The sequence below is a fragment of the Dioscorea cayenensis genome, unplaced genomic scaffold, assembly GCF_009730915.1.
Source record: "Dioscorea cayenensis subsp. rotundata cultivar TDr96_F1 unplaced genomic scaffold, TDr96_F1_v2_PseudoChromosome.rev07_lg8_w22 25.fasta BLBR01001947.1, whole genome shotgun sequence".
Classification (NCBI taxonomy): domain Eukaryota; kingdom Viridiplantae; phylum Streptophyta; class Magnoliopsida; order Dioscoreales; family Dioscoreaceae; genus Dioscorea; species Dioscorea cayenensis.
In genome coordinates this window covers 13,019-36,612 of record NW_024088338.1, presented here as the reverse complement: position 1 = coordinate 36,612, position 23,594 = coordinate 13,019, and the positions used below count along the sequence as shown (strand labels likewise).

At 34.0% G+C, this 23,594-nt stretch overlaps 1 protein-coding gene and 1 non-coding gene across 3 annotated transcripts; one reads left to right on the top strand and one right to left on the bottom strand.

Moving 5' to 3' along the window:
• Window positions 1–4,241: 4,241 nt before the first annotated feature.
• Window positions 4,242–4,348, top strand: LOC120257213. Its single transcript, XR_005535576.1, has one exon. It is a non-coding gene; the product is annotated as a small nucleolar RNA R71 (small nucleolar RNA).
• Window positions 4,349–15,375: 11,027 nt separating this feature from the next.
• Window positions 15,376–20,935, bottom strand: LOC120257211 (L-ascorbate oxidase homolog). 2 transcript variants are annotated; one of them, XM_039264778.1, is made up of 9 exons: window positions 20,839–20,935; window positions 20,589–20,805; window positions 20,396–20,505; window positions 19,209–19,479; window positions 18,031–18,133; window positions 17,127–17,472; window positions 16,251–16,616; window positions 15,937–16,015; window positions 15,376–15,825 (listed from the first exon to the last, which is right to left on the bottom strand). In XM_039264778.1, the coding sequence occupies exons 2-9, from the start codon at window positions 20,715–20,717 to the stop codon at window positions 15,613–15,615; spliced, it is 1,617 nt and encodes a 538-aa protein (XP_039120712.1). In that variant the 5' UTR covers window positions 20,718–20,805; window positions 20,839–20,935; the 3' UTR covers window positions 15,376–15,612. The 2 variants fall into 2 exon arrangements, with proteins under 2 accessions (XP_039120712.1, XP_039120711.1); XM_039264777.1 differs by having other exon boundaries at window positions 20,589–20,930.
• Between the last annotated feature and the right edge of the window lie 2,659 nt (window positions 20,936–23,594).

The following is a 23,594-nucleotide window of genomic DNA, read 5'->3' as shown; positions in this document are numbered from 1 at the left end:
GACTTGTAAACCCTAAGATGATATTGGCAATGGTCGATCTAGCACTCGATTTGCTCACAACGGTTGATAAGTGCTTGTGTAATAGTAAACCAAAATATTATTTTCTTATATTAATGAGCATTACTTTTCTCAGATTTTATCGCTCATACATGTGTATTTGTGTTACTTTTGTGCATATAGGGTTGTGGAGACAATTATGGAAGAAAGAAACCAAAATAGATCATGGATGCACTTTGTTGATGAAATCTTGGAGTGAACAAATGTGAAGACACAAGTTGTGCCCAAAGACACGTGATTGTGTGCCAACCTCCATGGTGTTCAAGCAAATACATGGTTTAGAAGGGCACAAGGGCAGTCACATTCGCGTGTCCGACTTGTACAATGCTAGCAAGATCTTCATCAACGTGACTTTTATGGAAGACGCAAAGCGATCTACCGCATGAATATGTGCCCGATCATGTGGCCTCGATGAAAGTATGGATTTTGGAGTATTTTCGCAAAGTAATGTAGCAGGTAATCACTGTAGCAGTTACTGTTCAGAAGCCGCTGAAAAATCGATTCCTGCAGATTCACACGGGCGTGTGGATGCCAGATTCCAACCTATTTAAGTCATGACTTCAGCTTGTTTTGAGAATTTTGCCCATCTCTTCACCATCTTTGGAGGCGCTCACCACTAGGGTTTGGAGAGGTGTTGGCTAGGTTTTTGGAGTGGTTCTATGGCCTTCAACACCGCGTTCCTTCGGAAGATAGTTATTGGGGGAGCTTTTGTCGGCATCGATTCGGCAAGGTGTGCCCTAGGCTTGACGAGGGAACCTTTGGAGAAGACACGGCTACCCCACAAGACCATCGACACGGACACCAAGGGGGGTTTATTCATGGATTGCTTATCTTTACTCTCGATTCCATTATCGTTTGTATTTTGCTCTATCGAGAGCTAGACCCCTAGTGGGTACTTAGACTTGTAAACCCTAAGATGATATTGTTTCTTTGACCTTTTATTATGCTTTCTTTAATTGATGTTTCAATTGAGTACCAATCTTGAATGCTTATTGAGTTGATTTCCCTTAGAGTGACACTAGGGTTGAGAATCCATCTTGGTAACCTTTGTAGATGAGTGACACACCATGAGGGTTAGACAATGCTAGATTGGAGAGGGTTGAGAGGGTGAGTCGAGAGGTAGCGGAACGTCCCCTTTCCCCTCCGGTGTGATTTATCCTACCTCCACATTCCAAGAGTTCTTTGCCGTCACAATAGAGTGAAGTGCTAAGAGACGAACTACGCTGGGGTTTAATTGCGCAAGCAACAAAGTGAAGCGTTGAAGTAGTTCTTAGTATCTGGGGCTTAATTGTGACTAGGGGTCTTTCGCCTAGACCAAAGGGCTAGATCTATATTAGGGAGTAGGGTTTATCACTTGGAGTCCCTAGAGCTTTAAGCACCCTTACACAGTGTGAGGCATGGAGACTGAGAGATTTCTCCACCGGGGTATAGTGTAGGGTTAGTCACGGTTGACCTTAGATTTGGGACCATATGTTTTAGGATTTCCACGACTCATTAAGCATTAGTTTAAAAACATAATGGTTCGTCTTGCACTTGAAACAATAGTCCTAGGGTGAGCAATGTCCGGGTGTCCCAATTTTTGTCGATTGCCTATCCTATCTTTTATTTACGCCTCCTTCTTTCCTTATTTCTATTTTCATTGATTTTTTTCACAGCACTATAGATTCATTTTCATTCTAGTTAAATAGCAATCTTTGTGTTTCTGATCACTATTTTCTGTGGATACGACTATCCACTCAACAAGGTATTATTACTTCGACAAACCAGTACACTTGCGGTTCACACGCAAAAGAGTGTTGTCAACGGCATAACCATAGGCATAGCAAGGCCGTGCAAGAACTCTAGAAAGTCCAGATAACTGGCACGCTCTGGAGAATAGCTGTGACGAGTCACCATGGCCGTCATAATGAGCATGATGAACCCGTGATAGACTTAGTTAAATTTTTTTCAAAAATCATTACCCTCTTCCTATACATCACAACAGGTGCAAAACGAGTGGACCACGCCTGTTGTGGCATACATAATGAAAAACTAAGGTTTCTCACTGAGCAAAACGACATGAAAACAATTCCTAACAATGGCATTAGACTCCACAGACAAATTTCACCCATAAAATTGAAAAAAAAAATTGAGTCAACTTCATAACATTCAATCAAGCATCACTCTTTATTTAATCACTAAACGACACAAACTAAAAACTAAAAATAAATGCACTAAGACATAAAAACTACTTAGGTTGCCTCCCAAGAAATGCTTGTTTTATGTCACGAACCTGACGTACCTACTCTAACCTCAAGATGACTTTGGTTTGCTTGGAGTAAATAGAGAGAATGTTTCTTCATTACCTGCTTTCAAAGTGGTAGAGTTTATTACCTCAATAGTGCGTTCATCTTTAGGTTCTACCATCCTCTATACCTTATTTGTTATTGTGGCTCTCACGTCACTCCTCCTATTGCGGGATGTGTTGGCTCTTCCTCAATCTTCTCCTCGAAGTATTCGCAAAGAAGGTTCACCATGAACACATCCTACATAAAATTAGAAATAGAAAGGTCAGGTTCAAGTGAAAAGTAGAATTCATCATCTTGGTCCATAGAGTGTTTCATGGAACTTGGGAGTTTGTACACCACTTTTTCATCCACCACTTTCAATGTCATCTTTCCATCTCTCTAGTTGATGAGATCCCCAAATGTGTTTAAAAATGGTCATCTACAGATAAGTGGGGTTTCTACATCCTCATCTATGTCAAGAATCACAAAGTCTATGAGGAAGACAAGCTTTTCAACGGTCACAAGTACATCTTCCATAATTTCCCATGGTCTTCTTACTCACCTATCGGCTAATTGCAGGGTCATTCTTATCAACCTCAATTCTCCCAATCCGATCTTTTTGTAAATAGTATATGGCATCACGTTGATACTAGCCCCATAATCAGCTAGCGTATTCTCTTCCATGCCATCACTAAACAAGCAAGGGATCATGAAACTTCCAGGATCTCTCAACTTCATCTGCATCTTTCTGTACAGAATGGTGGAATAATTTCCTTTAAGAGCCACTATATCAACTTCTTCCAACTTCCTCTTATTGGTAAGCAAGTCCTTCAAAAATTTAGCATATTTTGATATTTAGGACATTCCTTCAACGATGGGGAATTTTATGTAGAGTTTCTTAAAGATATTCATGAACTTCTTAAATTGCATGTCCTCCTTATTGGCTTTCTATCAGGAAGTGTAAGGAACTCGGGCTTTATAATACAGAAATGGAGGCCGAGCTGGTTATAACTTTGTATGTTCTTTCTCAACTCTCTACTCATCATCTTCAACAGTTTCCTGTAAAGAACTAGGGCCTTCCTATACATTTGCCCTCTCTATCTTGGCACTTAGACCCTAAGCGGTCCTTACCTCCATGGTCTTACCACTATAAAATGAGATGTCCTTAAGCTACTTCCTTAGGTTTTCTTCAGTGTTTCTTAGGAGACTACCTTGAGGTCTTTTTGTACTAGCTCTTGGCAACTTTCCAACCTGATTCTCCAAGTTCTTAATTGATGCTTAGATGTTTCTCAATGTAACACCAAACTCATCCATCCTAGCATCATTACTCATCATATACTTAGCCAAAACATCTTCTATGGAGAACTTCCTCTCATACTATTCCTACTGTGATTGGTATTAGTAGCGTTGTTATAGAGGAGGCCTCTACTGCTGACCTTGATTCCAGGAGAAGTTAGGATGACTCCTCCATCCTGGTTTATAGGTACTCCTATAAGGGTTATTCTATTTCCTCTGACCTCCTCCAATATAATCAACCTGTTCCACAACAGTTACTACTGAATTCACAATTGGATACTAGGCTGCCCTATGTCCTCCTCCACAAGTCTCACAAAACATAATCGCCTGGAATTCAAGTTGACACCATGACCATTGCTCACGTGTAGGTCCAACTTTCGTGTGAGCGCATCCACTTTTGCTGCCAAAGCGGTATCTGTGTCTATCTCATGTAACCCGGGCATCTTTGGTTGCCTGCCTCTTTAATCCCAATGTGGCTCATTATTATCCTTGTCCTCAAACAATTATTTTGCCTCTTTAGGTTACTTTTTGTTCAATGACCGGCCAGATACGAGGTCAATAATTTACATAATTTGGTAATTCAGCCTATTATACAAAATCGATAATCTCATTCATAAATTGAACCCATGATGTGGGCACCGCCTAAGAAGGTCCTTGAATCGTTCATGTGCTTTAAATAGTATTTCATACTCTCCTCACTTAAATACTGAGATCTCTTGTCTAATATTTGCTACTTTGCTTGGTGGAAAGTAATATCTAAGTAATTTTTCCACCAAGTCGTTCCATGTCTTGATCGACCCTAGTGCTAGAGAAATAAGCCACCTATATGAAGAACCTCTCAAACTGAATGGGATGAGTCACAGTTTGATCACATCATCTATAACTGTGCTCATCTTGAACATCGAATAGATCTACAGAAACTTTGAGAGATGGACATTTGGGTCATCATCTGCTAGGTCGTCAAACCGACAGGAGTTCTAAATCATTCCAATAGTGCTAGCTTTGATTTTGAAGTTATTCGCTGGCACTAGTGGGCTTGAATACTAAACTCTTCTCCTGTAAACTGTGGTCTCTCATACTTCGAAAGTGTTCTCCTTCGTTCAGCCATGGCAACAGATTCTTTGTCGTCACTATCATTGTCTGCTTCGACAACTGCTTTACTCTGAAGCTTTCTCAATAGTGTTATCTCAACCTCACTATCTCTTTCCACTAGATTAGTAGGATTAGCTATAGTCGTGAACAGTCACTTACAGAAAAGTGTAGCAAGAGTAAGTTATTGTCATTATAAGAGAACAGGTAAAATTATACAAAAGAATAATTTGGCTAAAACACTAAGCTAGAACTTTTCGTAGAATATCTCGACTTGGTGTTCCACGGCAAGGTGCCAAAAACTTGATGGACCTCTAATGTGGTATATGTAAATACGAATATAAAAATGCAAATAATGTTAAAGTGAGTCCGTGAATACTGCAAGTGTACGAGTCATCAAGTAATACCTCATGGGTGAGCATGAGGGTCGTATTTCCCCAGGAACGACAAAAGGATCCTATTACTTTCTTTGACTTAATCAAAAGCCAAAACGTTTACATTCTTTCCTTAGTCTACTTCTATAATTTATTAAACAATACAATTGAAGAATCATCAAGCATGCTTAGAAGGAATTGGGTGGTTGTATGATAGTTATCTTCATTATTACTTATGATAGGTGATAAATGCTTGAGAGAAAATATTTATTTATATGGTTTACATGTATTGAGCATCAATTTTATCATGTTTTATGTCTCATAAATTATATTTGGTGTTCCTTTCTACAAATAGGATTGTGAAGGCTTTTAGAGAGAAAAGAAAGCAAAGATAGGTCATGAAGATACAGCTTGGGAGTCTTTTGCGTGACACAAGGATCAAGTCACAAGAAGAGTTATTATACATGGGGGTGTGTGCCAACTTCCTAAAGAATTCAAGTTAGAATACCAGTTGGAAGGGCACAAAAGGCAGCCACATTCCCATGTCCTGACTCGTGTGAAGACTTCAAGAGCCTTTCCCAATGATGTTTAATTGACAAGAAAATATTGTAGCAGCAATGTAGACAACCACATTTTGGGAGCATTATTCAAGAATTAAGGATTTTGGGAGCATTATTCAAGAAAATATTGTAGTAGCAATGTAGACAACCACTTGGCAACCCTATTCTTTTTGGTATCTTTTATGCGGCTCTTGAGATGTGAGGCGGCTAGGGTTTGGAGAGGAGGTCTTTGTGGCTTAGGAGACATTTCTTCACCAACTTTGATTGATTCCTCCTCCGTCATAGCATCAAGGAAGCGATCGGCGACCTTAACTTCGGAGTGGATTTCATCAAGATGTTGAAACTCTCCATCAAGGCCATCAGTGCAGATATAGGGGGATTTATTTTTATGGCTTTTGCATACTTTCATTCATTGATTTCTTGTTTTGTATATTGCTCCATGGAGAGCTAAACCCCTAGAGGGTATTTGGGCTTGTGAACCCATGAATTCTAATCTTGTGTGGATTTGTTTTGTGTTTCTATTTAATCCGAGTTTGGTTGAGTTTCAATCTTGTTTTCTTAATGCTTGCTTGCCTTATTGATCTTATGGTTATTTGGTTTGCATAATTTGTTTACCTTGATGAGAGAGAGGTCTCCATTAGGATTAGAACTTCAAGATTGAAGAGGGTTGAGAGGGTAAGTCATGAGATAGTGGAGCGCCCCTTTTTCCTAGGCTCTAAGCAACCATATGTTTTGTGAGTTATTGAGACTGATAAATTTCTCCACCGGGACCTCATAGGGGGTAAGGGACCTTTCACCTAGAAGTAAGGTTAGCTCTATTCTTAGGAATCGGATCTATCTTTTGGAATTCCTAGAGTGCTATGAAGTCATATGTGGTGTGAGGTGTTGAGACTGAGAGATTTCTCCACCGGGACCTCGTCGGGGACTAGTATCGATGATCTGGATGTAGGATCCGATTATCTTTGGATTTCTATGATTTAACCTACTCTTTCTAGAAACACTTTGTACACCCAATACCTAATACCTGAATCCTAGGGGAGCATCACCTGGATACCCCACTTCTACTGATTGAGATCTCCCTCTATTTTATGCTTGCATATTCATCTTTGGTATTCATTTCTTTACACATTAGATCATCACATCATATCATTCATTAGGTTAGATAGTAGAGAAACAATTGGGTACACTTTATTACTTGAACAACATGTATACTTGCGGATACATGTAAGGGGTGTGTCAATAGGCGTTGAATATGACAATCATATACTAGTATTGGACCGGGGGAATTCAAAGGCTTATTGGTCCTAATCTTCTAACAACCAGGTCTAAATTACTAGGAAGCTAAGATGGAATCTTTTCCTACCCCAGCCTCCTATGTTTGCCTTAAGTACAAGAATTTCTCTAGAAGGGAAAAATCAAACCCTAAGCTAAAAGGGGAAATTGATCCCTAATCCAGAAATCTAGCTATGCCTAATCTCTTAGCGCATGCATAAAATTAACATGGCATGTGTGTTCTAATGTAGGGGTATATCTTTCTCATCCACATTAACAAGAATAGCATTTAAGAAACATGCAATGAATCACATAAACTAGAAAGATTTATTGGATTTAATAATCAAGATTCATAAACAATAATCAAGGGACCTAGACATACAATTTCCCTCGAATTAGATTCTTATGAATCACAAATAAGATATAAGATAAAACCATAAGACCAAAGAATAGCGTTAAAGAATTTCTAAATTAATCCTCTCCACTAGGTCTGCGAAGGTTGAGGTTGAGAGGATCCCAAGATTGACAAGATGGTGCCAAATCTCTTTGTGCACCTTCCTTTGATTGATATATGTTGAATATCCCTTGGAACTCACCAGAATCTGTTGAAATATGGATGAAATTCATCTCCCATCACTTAAATCTCTACAACTCTGGCCGTCCTACCTTATTCTACGAGAGAATCTCCCCTTGATTAGAAAACCCTAGGGTTTTTATAGGATCAAGTCCGCCATGGCCTCACCATGGGCGTTGTGATGCCTGTGGTAAGTAAGTTATTGTGTGGGCTCCAAGTCGCATTCTGCCACGGCTTTCTTGAGCTTTGTGTGGGTGGATCACAGTTGTGATGGGTTCGCAACGGCCTTTGTAAGCCCGTTGTTGCTCCTGTGTTGCTCCCAGTGATTCCACATTACCACTGCTTGATAATGGCAGTGTTTTGATAACGGTAGTGTTGAATGTGGATAACGGCCGAGATAAGATGTCACCACAACCGTTTGTGACCAGTGGTGAAGCTCTAATTAAGCAATTTGGTCCATTTTGTTTCAAAATGCCCCCGAATTCACTTCTTTTACCCTAAAACCTAAATAAAGGCCGTGGTGAACAAAATAATGAAATCTCATAATAATTAGGTGCTAAATATGTCAAATTCCATGCTAAATGAAGTGTAAATGATATGAAAAATATGAATTTTTTAGCACTAATAAAATATCTCCACACATAAGTGTTTGCTTGTTCTTAATCAAATAGAAAAGATAAAACTGAAAGACATTATAAGTGCTTGACCGAAGGCAACAAGAGATGGAGTTTCAATAGCACAAGGGAAAAATCAAATGCTAGATAACATGGATATGCTCGATAAAGTGTAGTATACTCTATGGCACAAAATACTCTCCCAAGTGCCGGTCTCTTAGTTCACTATCTTATAAGCTAGATTGTGTTGCACAAACTTTTCAAGGTTTTACTCAGCCTAACCATATATAATTTAAATAACTCTTTATACACAAATACTTTTTATCTTCATAGTCAATAGCTCTCACACTTTCGAGGAGGCAACCCTCCTCCCACTAAGGCATAAATTTTGTATCCAAATTTTTGGGAGTGACTATGCAATACGAGGGAAGTAGCACTTTCTGCAGTCAACACATTTTAACTAAAACAAGAAAATGACTGACACTAATGACACCACCACTATAAAACAACACTTTCTAGATGTAAGGTGCAAGGTGTACTCAAGAAGGACACAATATAGAGCAAAAACTCGCAAAGTAGTCAAACTCTTGAAAAAAAATGCTAGTCTAACACATATCATGTCCCTAGACCAAAGAAACTCCAACAAGTAAGTGCAATGCCTTCAAAGGTCAACACTAGCATGTATATAACGTACAAACACCATTTTTGAAAAACTTTTCCACAAATATAATAAGAATTTTTAAGAATTTTCCACAATTATATTAAAAAAACATCATGCACTCCCTGCCCACACCTAAAGATGTACATTGTCCAAAATATATGCATGCATGCAGAAATATAGTCATATATAATAACAAAAGAAAATTAAACAGTGTATGGACACTAGTACTCCCCTGATTTCTTAGTTTGGTTGATGAGGGCGATGAAGTTACCCTTGTCCAGGCTCCAAATTGTGAGGGTCAAAATAGCACCCGATCACCTCAAACCCTGATGGAGATATAAATGAAATAATTAAATACAAGAATAAAGTAGAATATTAAAAGTAAAGTCCACCATGATCAAAATATGAGTACAAAAGTAGTAGGGTAGATGTCCCTTACTAAAATATAAAGTACAATGGACGATTGAAATGAAAATATAAAAGTGATGAAAGAAAATCAAAATGGTTGTTGTCGACACAAAAATGCTGGCTCGATATATGAGCGATGGAGGATAGGTGGTGTTAACGAAGCAAGATGGAACTCAAGCGTCACTGGAGCTAAAACTGTTGGTAAAGTAGGCACTAGAGTGGATGAGGGGTCCTAGAACTACAGATGCTCTAGGATCTGTCGGAGGAGGCCCTCAATCCTCACCTGACCCTCCTCGAGATGGGTCAGGTGCTCCTCAATTGCTAGTAGTACTGATGAAGTCGGTGTCGTAGTCGAGAGAGGAGGAGCAACAATAGCAACTGGAGCTATAGCTGGGATCGGAGGAACTGCGGTGGAAGTGGTCTTTGGGAGAGACTTGTCATTATCTATAGACTCAGATTTTGTCCCATGGACCACCTGGTACTGCAACCCATGTGGTGTGTCCCACCCGGTACTTATCAATAGGCATTGAGTATGACAATCGTATTCTAGTATTAGATTAGCGGGATTTTTAAAGGCCTACTAGTCCCAATCTCTTGGCAACCAGGTCTAAATCACTAAGAACTTAAGATGACATCTCTTCGTACCCCAGTCTCCTATGTTTGCCTTAAGTACAAGAATTCCTCTATAAAGGACAAATCAAACCCTAAGCCTAAGAGGCAATTGATCCCTAATCCTGAAACCTAGCCATGCTTAATCTCTTAGTGCATGTATAGATCTAACATGGTCATATCTTCCTCATCCACATTAACAAGAATATCATTCAATAAACATGCAATGAATCACATAAACTAAAAAGTTTATTGGATTTAACAATCAAGATTTATAAACAATAATCGAGGGACTAGACATATAATCCCCCTCTAATTGGGTTCTTATGGATCACAAATAGAGATCTAAATAAAGATAAAACCATAATGCCAAAGAATATCATTAAATAATTCCTAAACTAACTTCCTCCAATAGGTCTGCGAAGGTTGAGGTTGTGAGGATCCCAAGATTGATAAGGCGACGTCCAATCTCTTCACGTGCCCTCTTCTGATTGATGCAAGTTGAATATCCCTTGGAAAAGTCACTAGAATCTGCTGAAATATGGATGAAAGTCATCTCACATCGCTCAGATCTCCAAAACTCCGGCCACCCTACCTTATTCGGCGAAAAAAATCTCCCCTTAATCAGAAAACCCTAGGGTTTATATAGGATCGAGTCCACCACGGCCTCACCATAGGTGTTGTGATGCATATGGTGAGTAAGTTATTGGGTGGGCTCCAAGTTGCGTCCTTGCACGGCTTTCTCGGGCGTCGTGTGGGTGGATCACGGTCGTGATGGGTTCACAACGGCCGTTGTGAGGCTGTTGTGGCTTCTGTGTTGCTCCCAGTGATTTCACACTACCACGACTTGATAATGACAGTGTTGAGTGTGGACAACGGCCGTGGTAAGATGTCACCACGGCCGTTATGAGCCGTGGTGAAGCTCTGATTAAGCAATTTGGTCCATTTTGCTTCAAAACACCCCCAAATTCGCTTTTTTTACCCAAAATTTGAAATAAAGGTCGTGGTGAACAAAAGAATGAAATCTCATTTTAATTAGGTACTAAATATGAAAGATATGAACTTTTTAGTAATTATCAGTAGGCATGGTTGTGGTAGGTTTTAAAGTTTTATGCAATAAATTGAATCTTTTTTTTATGCTTGTTGCGCCTTTGATAGGAGTTTGATAGGAGGTTTCATGCAAAACTATGTTACATGTGTTACTACTAGTATTATATTCTTTTAAAGCTTTAGTATTGTGGGGATTCATGTTGTGATGTCAAATTGATTAGACTTCTTCCACATTGATTTGATTATGTGTTTGGATTTCTTATTGATCTGTAAGATCAAATTAGTTGATTAGACTTCTTCCACATTGATTTGATTCTGTGTTTGGATTTCTTATTGATCTGTAAGATCAAATTAGTTGAGAATTATGCTTTTCTTGTGTGAAGACTTTCTTTTTTCCCTAATTAGGGTAACTATATTTTTAATCCTTTCTTGTTTTGCTAATGATTATTGCTAATAATATGGAATCATTAATGCATGTAGGTGTAGAGAAAGGGGATTTACTTTATTATTTAGACTTAAGCAAAAATCAACCCTTTCCACTCCATTATATTGCTGTAAGGGATTAATATGCATAAGGAAACTATGAGTAAATTAATTGGGTCAAGTCAAGTAATGAGTAAAACATTGCCCTTCTTTCTTATATCAATATATTATGTATGTAGTTAAATGAAACCTTATTATGCAAATCAACTACATTTAGGAATTGTTTACACTTTGAGAAATGTTGAACCTATACATGCATTTGAGATTGTAGCCAAATGATTGGAAGTAGTTCAAATATTTCGATAGTAAGTTGTAGTGTTGAGGCTCTCTGTAATAGAAAATCCCTTACTCTATATGATCTTCTTATCAGTAAGGTTGAAGAATCTCCAATGCATCCCTTAATTAATATTGATGATTGTAAATATGTAGCTTTTGAATGCCTAGGATGCATGGGTCTATCTTATTGTAATGCCCTCAATCTATTTCTATAAATTCCTAAGAGGGAGTATGTTAGAGAAAGAGGTAGTCCTTTTTTGAATGATGTAAGTGTTGCTGTTGTTTTTTTACCTTTATTCCTGTTAGTGATTTGATTTTTAGCTAGTGAGTTATGTTATGACAAGCTAGCCAAACATGTTGGATTGAGAGTTTGATGGGCTTCGAGCTCTCTGGCCCACTAGTTCTCCTTCATATGTTACTATTTTAGAATTTGGTGTTTAAATTCCTGTATATTGGTAGTAGAAGCTTTTGGGGATATTAAGAGTTATACTAGTGGTACATTGTCTTCATTTGGTTAATCTTATGAGCTATTATTGATGTTTGATGGGAATGAGATTGAGTGGAGGTGTAATAGTCGAATCTTAGGTTAGCATATTATAGCAAATGTTTATAAGGATTTTGAATGTGGATTTTAAAAGCTTACAAGTGCTTTATAAAGCGAGTTCTATTTTTTTGGGTTGGTGCAATGTAGGTAATATATATTAAGAATGCCTGTTATCGTCAAAATGTTGGAGGACGGGCTACATGGTGTGTGAATCTATTGGAAGGTCATGCATTAGAGGATGGGCTACAGATTGCGTGAATCTATTTGGGCATTTTTATCTTTGTTTGCAAGATATTTAGTTGAATTTTCAAAAATATCATATATTTATAGATTGAATAACTGTATTTGTTATTGGCTCATATGTTCGTGGAAAGACGGAAGTTGGTCATGGTGCTAATCAAGTTAAGTGTTTAGCATCCATTTCTTTTGGTTGGACTATAAAAGTTTGTCAAGATTTTCCTCCAACCTTATAACTGTATATTTATTACACGGGGGCTTCAATCTAATAAAAAAAAGGAAAGTAGGGACGTGTACATATATAGTATTGGGTACTGTTAAGCATCAGAGATTATGTACTTAAGCTAATGACTTGTTATGGGATACTTTATAATTTAGGTATAATTTAATTTTTATGTTATTTTAGGGCTTTCCAAGGAGAGATGGTTTTTGGTGTTCGAGTGTGGGGTTAGAGTTCAAAGATTTTCAGGTAGCTTAATCCACAATATAAATTGAATTATAAAATTTTTAGGCATTTGTAAATTTGTTTAATTATTATTTGATTACTTCTGTTAAATTGCTAATCCCCAAATTGTTTAAAATTTATTTTTACCTTTGTCTATTAATATTATTTTACTTATCCATTATCTATGGTTTATTTCTCTATTTATATATCCGCCTAATTTATATGTCAGTCATCAGTTTATTTGTTAATGTATTTATTTGAAATAATTTGATTATCTCTCTAAAAAGTGGGTCCATACAAGTTTTTGTTTTTTTCAGCTTAGATGAAGATCTGGAAAATTTTATAATTATATTTTGATGTATATATATATAGGATAAATTATTGAAATAGTTATCCAATTGTATATATAGGGTAAATTATCCAAATAGCTATCCAATTATTTAAATAGTAAAAATTAAAAATGTAATTAAAGAGGTGGGATAATAATTTAAGGAGATTGTGTAATGCTGATTGGTTTCTTTTTTTTAATATATATTGTAGTGTTGTCTTTGCAGAATTTATAAAAGAAATATTGCATTTCTTTTCATTTACCAAGTTAAATTACTTCATAAGCTGACAGCGAGAGGGGTTGCTTTACAAATTCTATATCATCAATATATTATTTTTATATTTAATTACATAATACTATAACTATATGTATTCAAAATAAGAAAATAATACCAACTAGGATAATAATAATATTTTCTATAATAATAATAATAATTATAACTAACAAAGAAGAGAGGATCATAACCTTTTCTATAATAATACTAATTAGATTAAAAGTTTTTATTAATTAATTAGATCCTCAAAACTAATTAATTTCATTTAAAGTCATTATGGCTTAATTAAAATACAATATTTCTAATTAATCTCATTTTAAAGAATATTCACCAAGAAGCTCTTCACAAGATCATCAAAAATTATTTAGTCTTTGTCTTGCATCATTGCGTAATGCCAATGAACAAGCTTTTGGAGTTTCGATGAAATGGCTAATTATTATTACAAATACTCTTGTTGCCCACTACATTGTGAAAACTTAGAATTCAATAAGCTTAGCTTGTTGCATTTTATATAATTATTTGATGCTTGTGGAACCTAATGAGGACCTTATAGCAGAGAGGTTGATGCAGAACTAACAAGCAAAGAATTAATTTATGATGAATATTATACTCAAAGAATTAATAGTGAAAATCTGCATAGGGAGAGTGTTCAAGAGACGAATTGTTTGTTGCAATGTGGACAGATTAAACACAACAATCTATAGACTTAATTAACTTTGTTTCCATGTTAATTTTCCTCTTGCTTCTTTGTTGTGTGTGATTTCTTATTTTTTGTTATATTTGATCTCCTTTAAAATAAGGATATTGTAGGTTTCTATGTAGACCTTGTTGAGATTTGGTGAATAATAAATTTTTTAATATGAAAATAATAGTTATTTTTATTTTAAGCAAGGTTATTGATCCTATGAAGAACTAGGAAATACCAGTGCTAACTTTCAAGTCGTTATCTAACTTAGATGCAAGTGTTGCTAAGTGGAATTGAATAACACAAGAATAATATAACACAACTGACGAGACTAGCTTGCAAAGAATAAACCAAGCATGAAGTGAAGGTGTCTGGGCATAGACTTCTCCTGAGGCTGAGATTAAGCTCTGATCAAGGTAATGCAAAAATGCTTAGACTGAGCGAGTTTTTGCCATAGGCTATCCCCTCTCTAAAGGTGAATAGTAACAAGTCCCATGCAGAGCTAATACAAACATTATTATATATGACCGCACTGCATTTAGAGAAATCTATCTAGAGATCAACATGGTTTCAATAGATAGTTGATTTTCTCTTGAAGCAATCAATAATAGTCCGATATGAAAGATGATTGGAATCTCTTACTGACCCTCACTCCCTATGGCTATGACTGCATTAACAAATAACAACCCTAGATGCTCAATATACGCATTGTGTTGAATTTAAATGCATGAAAACCTAATTTTCTTTCTCTACTTGCTCTACATCTCATTCTATGTATCGAGTTCTCAAGTATATGTCTAGAGTTGCAATCTGCAAATCTTGTGGCTTTATTTTGTTTTATCATTAACACAATTAGTAGAAATTTATTAGTGTGTTTTTCTGAATGAAGTAAAAGTTTGATGGAGCCACTTAGAATAAAATTTATAATTAATCTATTATTGATAAACTATTAACAAATACAGAAGAAATTTTTTTTTTTTATAGCACATAATGATGCTATGCTTTACCTATATAAATGTTCACCATTTTGAACTTTATGGAGTTTTAAAAAGATGAACTTACATCAACTTGAGCACAGGTCAATTATTGTATATATTGGGCTAAAGTTTTTACTCAAGCACACAACCAATTCAATTATTTTGAGAAACCTAATCAAACTAATTATGTCTTAAGGTAAGATTCAAAATACATTTAAGAGATTCATACAAATCATTTATTCATAAAAATACAAGGATACAATAAACAAAAACTCATAAAAGAACATGTACTCCGGAAAAAATTCATGAGTTCTATAAATATTACAGTTTTGTTTTAAATAATAACAAGAATTTCATAATTGAGAACTATATATAGACTACTCCCATATATCTATATGAATCTGACCTTGAGCTAAGATCATCATTGACAATAACCATTAAATATATAGGACTAAAACATTGACCATTATAAATTATATAACCAAAGAATACAATATATATATATATATATCATTCATGAACATTTTGTCCCTTAGAGAGGACGAGTATGCCTTCCTGCAGCTCTACCGCAAAGAAGAGCATTCTTCGGTATAGGATACTCATCTCTTATAGAGTTCACCGGAGTATATACTCTTAGATAGAATTGTTGGCCAAGATACCGACGAGACCAAAACTCGGTCCTCACGTTCCACATCCCTACATTGTCCAAAGCTATGTAGATAGCCGTCCATGATTTTGGATAGACCTATAAATGCATACAACAACGAAAAATTAAAAGCATAGATTGAAATGTTATATATCATGTTTAAGTAAAAGATATATCATTTATGGATCAAGTATTTGTTGGCTTGATTACTTGAGTGGTGCAACGAGACACTGCATCTCTTAGGTTGTACTCTTTCCGGCTATCAGGGCTCCATTGTCCTCCATCCATTCTACATTCAAGTACATAGATTAGTATTAGTATTAGATAATATAATTTAATTAAAAAAAGTAATTAATTATTAGCAGCTTAAAGAACAATTAGCAAATGTTAGCATCAACATTGGCCTCCAGACTAAGTTTTGTTGGTCCATTTCGCCATGAAATGTATGCTACATCAATTGATGCAAGGATCAAAGATTAGTATAAACAGAAAGAAAATTAAGTTTGCAAGTAAATATCTGTTACCCAACAACCCAAAAAGAATGGCCATCAAGATGCCATGACTGGATGATGCTCTCCTTATTCTCGAAGATGATCTCGATGAAGGTCCTATAATCAGCAGGCATTACAGAGGTATCGAGATACTCCTTCTGGCCAGTAGGGTTGTCGGAGATGCTACCGAGACGAAAAACACCAGAGATTTTGTAATAATCTGCAAGCTTTAAGGGAGTGTCTGCTGGAATGAAGGAGACACTATTGACAGCATATCTTTGCTTGCCATCGATGAGGCTTGCAGAGTTGGCAAGACGAATGGTACGTGAAGTGTTAATCATGCCATAGTGGTATGAGCCTTGTGGATTTGGTCTTGGTCCGCTTGCTGTGAGGTTTGTCCTGTGATCATAAATAAATTAAGATGAAAATGTGAAAAACATATCAATATATGAAGGTGTATATATGTTTTTATATATAAATATAGTAGGCTTTGTAGTTATATCTATTTTGCATGCACTCAATTAAACCATTCTTTAAATAGAAAAAGTTCGATGAATTTCCATAGGTGTAGTCATGTATAGTTCCTAATCATTACTTTACATATGTCCATAAATACTGAACCCATATATATCATGTAGAAACAAATAAAGTGAAGAGAGAAATGGGGGATGGACAATATGTGTCATTTTTAGTTATTTATGGGACAGGTGCTAGTAGGCTATTGTAAACTACACAAATTACATCTATATAGATATATTAGATCTATAGAACTTCACCTAAGTAATAGAACCTAACTATACTGAACCCATATATACGGATATACCAAACACAGCACATAAGAGTTAAGAAAAATAAATAAATAAACAAAACTAAAGAACAAAAAAAGGTCAAACAGAATATAAATAGAACCTGATTGATCTGGCTTGATTGAGAGACCAATCAATCTGAACAGTAGGACCACCAGGAAGAGGGCCAGAAACTCTAGTTCCAGAGTTACTGTAGTGAAGAACAGCAGTAGTAGTGAGAACATTGCTGGTGAAGCGAGTTGAGACCACAATGTAATAGTCCACTGGGGCTTGGTCCATTGTGACCAAGAAAGAGTAGGACTGTCCTACATGCACGTCAAGAGATGAGTATGTGTTTTGTAGGGTATGTGTGCCCTCCACCTCAACTAATTTCATTTTGTGCCCTTGAAACCTTATGTTTAGTGAGTTTTGAAGTCCCACATTTGACACTCTGAATCTGTATGTATTCCCTGCATTGATGTCACATGCATAATCATTAATTGTATGCTTTTTAATAACATTGGTCTTCTTTTAATGGTTATGTATATGTATATATACATGTATATATAACTATGCATATATATAATGTGGAAATTTTTTTGAAGGTTATGCATAGCAAAGTTTTTTCCAAATTTCAACATTTAAAAGATGATTTTTGAACAATAAGATATCAAAGGATGTATATATTTTCGATAAATAGTTGTATTTTGTAATTTTTAATAACATTGAAGAAATGAGAAATAATATAATATAATGTATGTAGATTCATAAACTAATATTTCAGATATATAGTCTATAGCGCAATGACAAGCAAAATTAAGAAAATTATTTGTTCAATTCAACAAAAGTGGGTAATTGCTAATATAATTTATAAGGAATATATATATATATCGTGGTTTATTCTTTAAGAATAGTATATAATTTTTTTTTAAAGCTTTTTATCAAAAGTAAAACTAATTAATTTAATTATAAATAATTAATTAATTTAGTTTAATAAAATGTAAAACGAACATGATAGAAAAACAAACCTTGATCCACGGTGAAGGAAGCACCGTTCGAGGCATGGCCGTTGATAAGGATTCCATCCGGAAAGGGTAGCTTTTTGCCATTGTCTAGTTTTGCTTTAAGAGCCTTTAACCACGAAAATTAAAAAGGTTAGCATAATTAATTTCTAAATGATAGTTTTTGCTTATATAACTTAAAAACTATTTAGGCTTGTTTTATTTATTATATTTAAATTATAAAAATTTTCTGATAGTAATTAAATTAATAATTTTACATATATAATCTCTAAAAATTTAAGTTCATTTTATTTATTATATCTAAATAAAAATTAAATATACTAGGATAATTTAGGAGTTTAAAAAATTATATAATTTATAATATATTTATTAATGTACTTGGGACAGAACTGTATATAAATATCCATATATAACAGATTTTAAAGTTATCATAATATTTTATTTTGTTGAGAAATACACACGATGAAATTTTCACATATAGATAGACAATAAACACAAAACTTAACATGTAATCTTAATAGTTTTATAAAATATTATTAATGAAAATCCATTGTTTTATTAAATTCCTTTTATTTAAATAAATATATTTAATAATTAATTTTAAAAAATTAAAAAAATCAATTTTAAACTTTAAATATTTAATATTAATTAAACTAAATTTTAATAACTCGTAGAAAACACTTTTCCTCTATGTAATAATTTTAAAAAAATAAAATCCTCTTGAACACATATGAAACGCACCCTATATATCAAATTTATTTTTGAATTTTATATATTTACAATTAAATGAAATTATTTGAATATATACCTATAAAAAAAAAAAAAAAACTTCCAATTGTAAAAGTTATATGTTTATTTATTTTTGGTGTAAAGCTGATCACATGGGATATGACAGCAGAGTTGTTGAAAAGGTTGGGAGATGAGGTAAGATAACATCACATTGTAATGGGGTACATGCCAACTTCAAATACTGAGGACGAACCGACACACACAACCTCATGACCACATAACAAGCCATTCAACACCCTAACATCAAGTTTTCTTTTATATGTACGTTAAATCATATTATTATGTATGTATGTATGTATATATAATTTGGATGTACATGAAGTAATTATTTAATTTCGATGATTGTGAGAAAAACCTTAATGTTAAAAATAATTAAAATATAGGACAAAACTTACTGTATGGTTGGTTTTGTACCAGTCACCGATGAGAACAGTAAAATCTCCTGATGGATCTGAAAAAGGAACTGGAATAAGAGGACGACTTAAGATCCTAATGCCGCCAAAGCCTCCTGCTGCTTTATGAAAATTAAGAGATGGAAAATAGAAAAAACTTCCAATTTGATCTTTCACTTGAAGAATGTATGTGAAATTTTTGCCCGGTGGTATGGGGCAGGTTGTTCCTTCCACTCCATCCTCCCATGAATTCCTCCTTTGTTGCAATCCATTCCTATTTCAATGACAATACATTTTTCAGATCATTAATTTGTTAGTGATTTTTTAAATATCTAACATAATTTTTTCCCCTTAATTATTGAATGAAATATGCATTTAATCTTAATTTGAATTACTTTACTCTCATTATTTTATTGTCAATATCAGCTTTGAAACACATTTACAAGTAATAAATCTCAGAAATTCATAGAAACAGATATAAACATAAAAATTTTAATATTTGTGTATACATAGTGATGCTTTTGGGTCACATACATAAATATGATTTCATCAGACATATATAATAATAATTTTTTTTTAGCGATATACGTGTCCTCAATTATTTTGGCCTACAAGGAAGCAAAGAAGAGGGTGGAGGTGACCATGACTTAAAAGCAAAGGGATAGGTCTCACAAAAAAAGCACCATTCATTCATGCAAGTGACATGCGACTTGTCCCTCTCGTTTTCCCTTTCAAACCACCCCGATAAAACAACATTAATACCCCCCCTATATTTACCAATTCCCAAAGTTTATTTAACCGAAATGATCACATCACCATTAAATTACTCACAAACTAAATGAAAGACATGTTGATGGAATAGATCACCATTTTGTAGTGATATTGATTGGTTTAGACATAAATGAATATAAGTACTGTTTAAGAAATTAATATAAATAACCAAATATCACATCACCATTATATTAGTCACAAACTAAATGAAATACATGTTGATAGAATAGATCATCGACATCAAAAGATCCCCATCTTATAGATATAAATATATATATATATATATGCAAATTCACTACAAAATCTCCATTATTCAAACTAAACTAAATCTTAATGAATGCGAGTACTCTTTAAGAACTTAAGGTTTATATATATATAGAAAAAGAAGAAGAGAAGAAGTAGCTAGATAAGGAACTTGCCATGAGATGAGGAAAGGTTCAGTGAGGCTATTGTGGACATTGATGATGAGATTGTCATTAGTATTACAGTAAATGTCTGGCCCTGGGAATTGGCCATTAATAAGTATTCCCTACACAAGAAATAACACTATTATTTACAATAACAATAGCATTGACAAAAACACAAGAACAAAAACAATAAACGATCACCAACCTGTTGAGGAACACCAAGAGGATATATATCACCAAAAGTGATGTTCCAAGTGAAGAACCTGTAAGGATCATCAGCATGAACAAGAGAAAGAAAGAACAAGGGAGCAAGAAAAGGTACATAACTCCACATTGTGTTTGTGATATGTTTTTTGATGGGAAGTGTTTGAAAGATGGAGAAGGTTGTATGGTTCTTTTTTATTTGTGTGAGAGAGAGAGAGAGGTGGTAGAGTGGAGGAGGAGGAAAATGATTGGTGGTGAATATAAATGGATGGTGGTGATGTGAATTGAAATAATGGAAGACAAATGAGTGCCCTTTGCGTTTGTGTGTGCACTTGATGGTGTATATTTATACTAGTCTTTATTAGTGGGCAATAGTGGAGGAAACTGTCTGTCATGGACTATTATAATCAAAAGTCTTCTTGCTTGGGAGGACAACTGCACAGAAGCATTTAGACTTCCACAAAATATTTGTTCGTTCTGGTCTTCTTTATTGTAATTTTTTATTTTTAAAATTATCTTAAAATAATATTCAAAATATATGGTTGTTTTTGTAATTAATGTGAACTTTAGAGTTAGGGTGAATAGTGATGAGGGATGCTACATTGGTCATATTTATTAATCACGTTAGTATACAATTTAATACATTAATACGTTGTTTTAAAAAATGAAGTAAAAATATTCTTTAATTTTTAAAATTAGCTTATGAAATGATGATATAGTGTAAGTTGAAAAGTGTTGGACGGATAAAAACAAATAAAAAAAAGGCTGAATAAACAGGTGGCATATTGAAAAAATCAATCAAAAATAAAGTGGAGTTTTGAATTCTTTAAATTTACACATCCAATTGATTTATAGTGCTAACCATCTTTGGTAGGAGTTGATGTTTTATTATTTTTAATTTAGATTTATAAATATTTGGTTTATTAGATGCTTTCTTTATTTATATTTGAGTGTTAATTATGGAGGATTATTTTTGAGGGCCTGAAGTTTCATGAAAATTCTTGATTATGCTCTCCCAAATCATTATAATAAAGTTCTTTTGTGTTTTAACATCATTAATGTCATAAGTTTTGCTGAGTTTTAAAGCACAACAAAACTTCATTACAATGGTTTTAGGAGAGTACAAGAATGTTCATGTAACTTCAATTTTTCAAATGTAGTCTTCAATGTATAAAATATTGAACATGTGGCATTTGACTTACATATACCAGAGAAAATAACACCAAATGGCTCCAAATCATATGATTCACATTAAAATAAGTTTTTTCAAAATTTTCTTTTATTTTTCTTTTCATGTTGCATTATCATTGCTAGCTACTAGAAAAGAGTTTGAGAACATCTATGCCCTAACCAAACTTTAGCCACCATGCCATCCAAAGCAATCTAGATGTCAAAGACAGTGAACCCAACCCTAGGCATCATGTGTTGCTATATGAGCAACATCGTGCATGGGCATTGGACGAGTTGAAGTTGCATTTGACACCTTAGTTGATTTATTCCCATATAATATATGAAATATACGTGTACTTTACATATAATTGAAAAAAAAGTGTATTTTTATGTACCATTTTAAATATACAGAAAATTAAATTTTTTCTTTTTAAGTTCAAATGTATTAAACATACAAACAATGTAAAAAAAACTTTTTTTTAAAAAAATATGGCTTATCTTTACTAAAGCAAAAATTTAACTTAGAATACAAAAAGATTAGACTTTAAGAGATATGCAAATTATTGATTTGAAAAACTTTACAAACCTCTTGCTTTGCAAGATTCACCAAACATAGATTGGCATGATGAAAATGATAGTTAGGAAAAAGGAAGAAACATCATATGCATATGAGAAAGTTGATGATGATCTCTCATGGTTGAATTGAAGATCTTTGCTTATTTAAATATGATGAACTTAATTGTTAACATTATCTTCGGCTTTCTTGAGAGTTGTTATTCCTATGATATAAATATTGGTGTTTTGAGTAGTTTAATTCTATTAGTTGTTCATAATTTAATATATCAATATAGTTTATTGGTAATGTATGCTATATATATATATATATATATATATATATATATTGATATTATGGATGTATTTCATGATGTATTTTTAATATAAAACGTTAAAAAGTTCATATAATAGTCACACATATATAATTAAAAAATTCATATATTAGTCACCCGTACTATAATATATTTTGTTGTATTTGTCGAATTGAATTTCTATTAAAATTTTTTATCTAAACTACTTATAACGTAACATCTGAACATATCACGTATCATAAATTTGCCATACCTTACTAAAACTAACTTTGCTGAGAGCTATTTAAATAGGCACCAGTTGCTTACTTAAAATTCAAGCAAATCTTTTAGAGGGTTATGTTGAATAACTTCTATATATTTGTGATGAGGAGAAGACCGCGTTTGGGATTAGAGAATCCAATATATGTTGTCTTCTATACTTTCAGCATAATCACGAAAATCATATAACTGCAGCAACACCATAGAAATCCTTATACTTCAAAACTCTAATTTTAATTCATTATATGTAAATTTAATTTTTTTTATGTATATATAATTTGCTCTTATTTGCACCTACCTTTTCTTACACCGAAGAGGTAAAGCCAACTCACTCTAGCCACAATGAGATTGAGCGAGGTAAAGTGAACTCATCTAGGTCTCAATAACATATCAAGGTCTATGCAAACTCATGCTGGGCTAGCAAACTCATAGGGTCTGGGCTAGCTTGCTCTATCATGTATGAGCTCACATATGAAGAATGAGCTCACCAAGGAAGTAGACCCATGAAAAGAAAAGGAAGAATTTTTTTTTTTTTTTTTTAAAAAGGATAATTAATGACAATTTTACGAAGGATTTTTAATAAATTATATAAACAAAAGGATGTTTAAGGTATTAAAATAGGTCTAGAGGCCTACAAATTCTTTTCAAATATCCTAAGGATCTTTAGGTCTTTTCTTTATAATATCAATCATAAAAAAAATCTTTTAAAAATT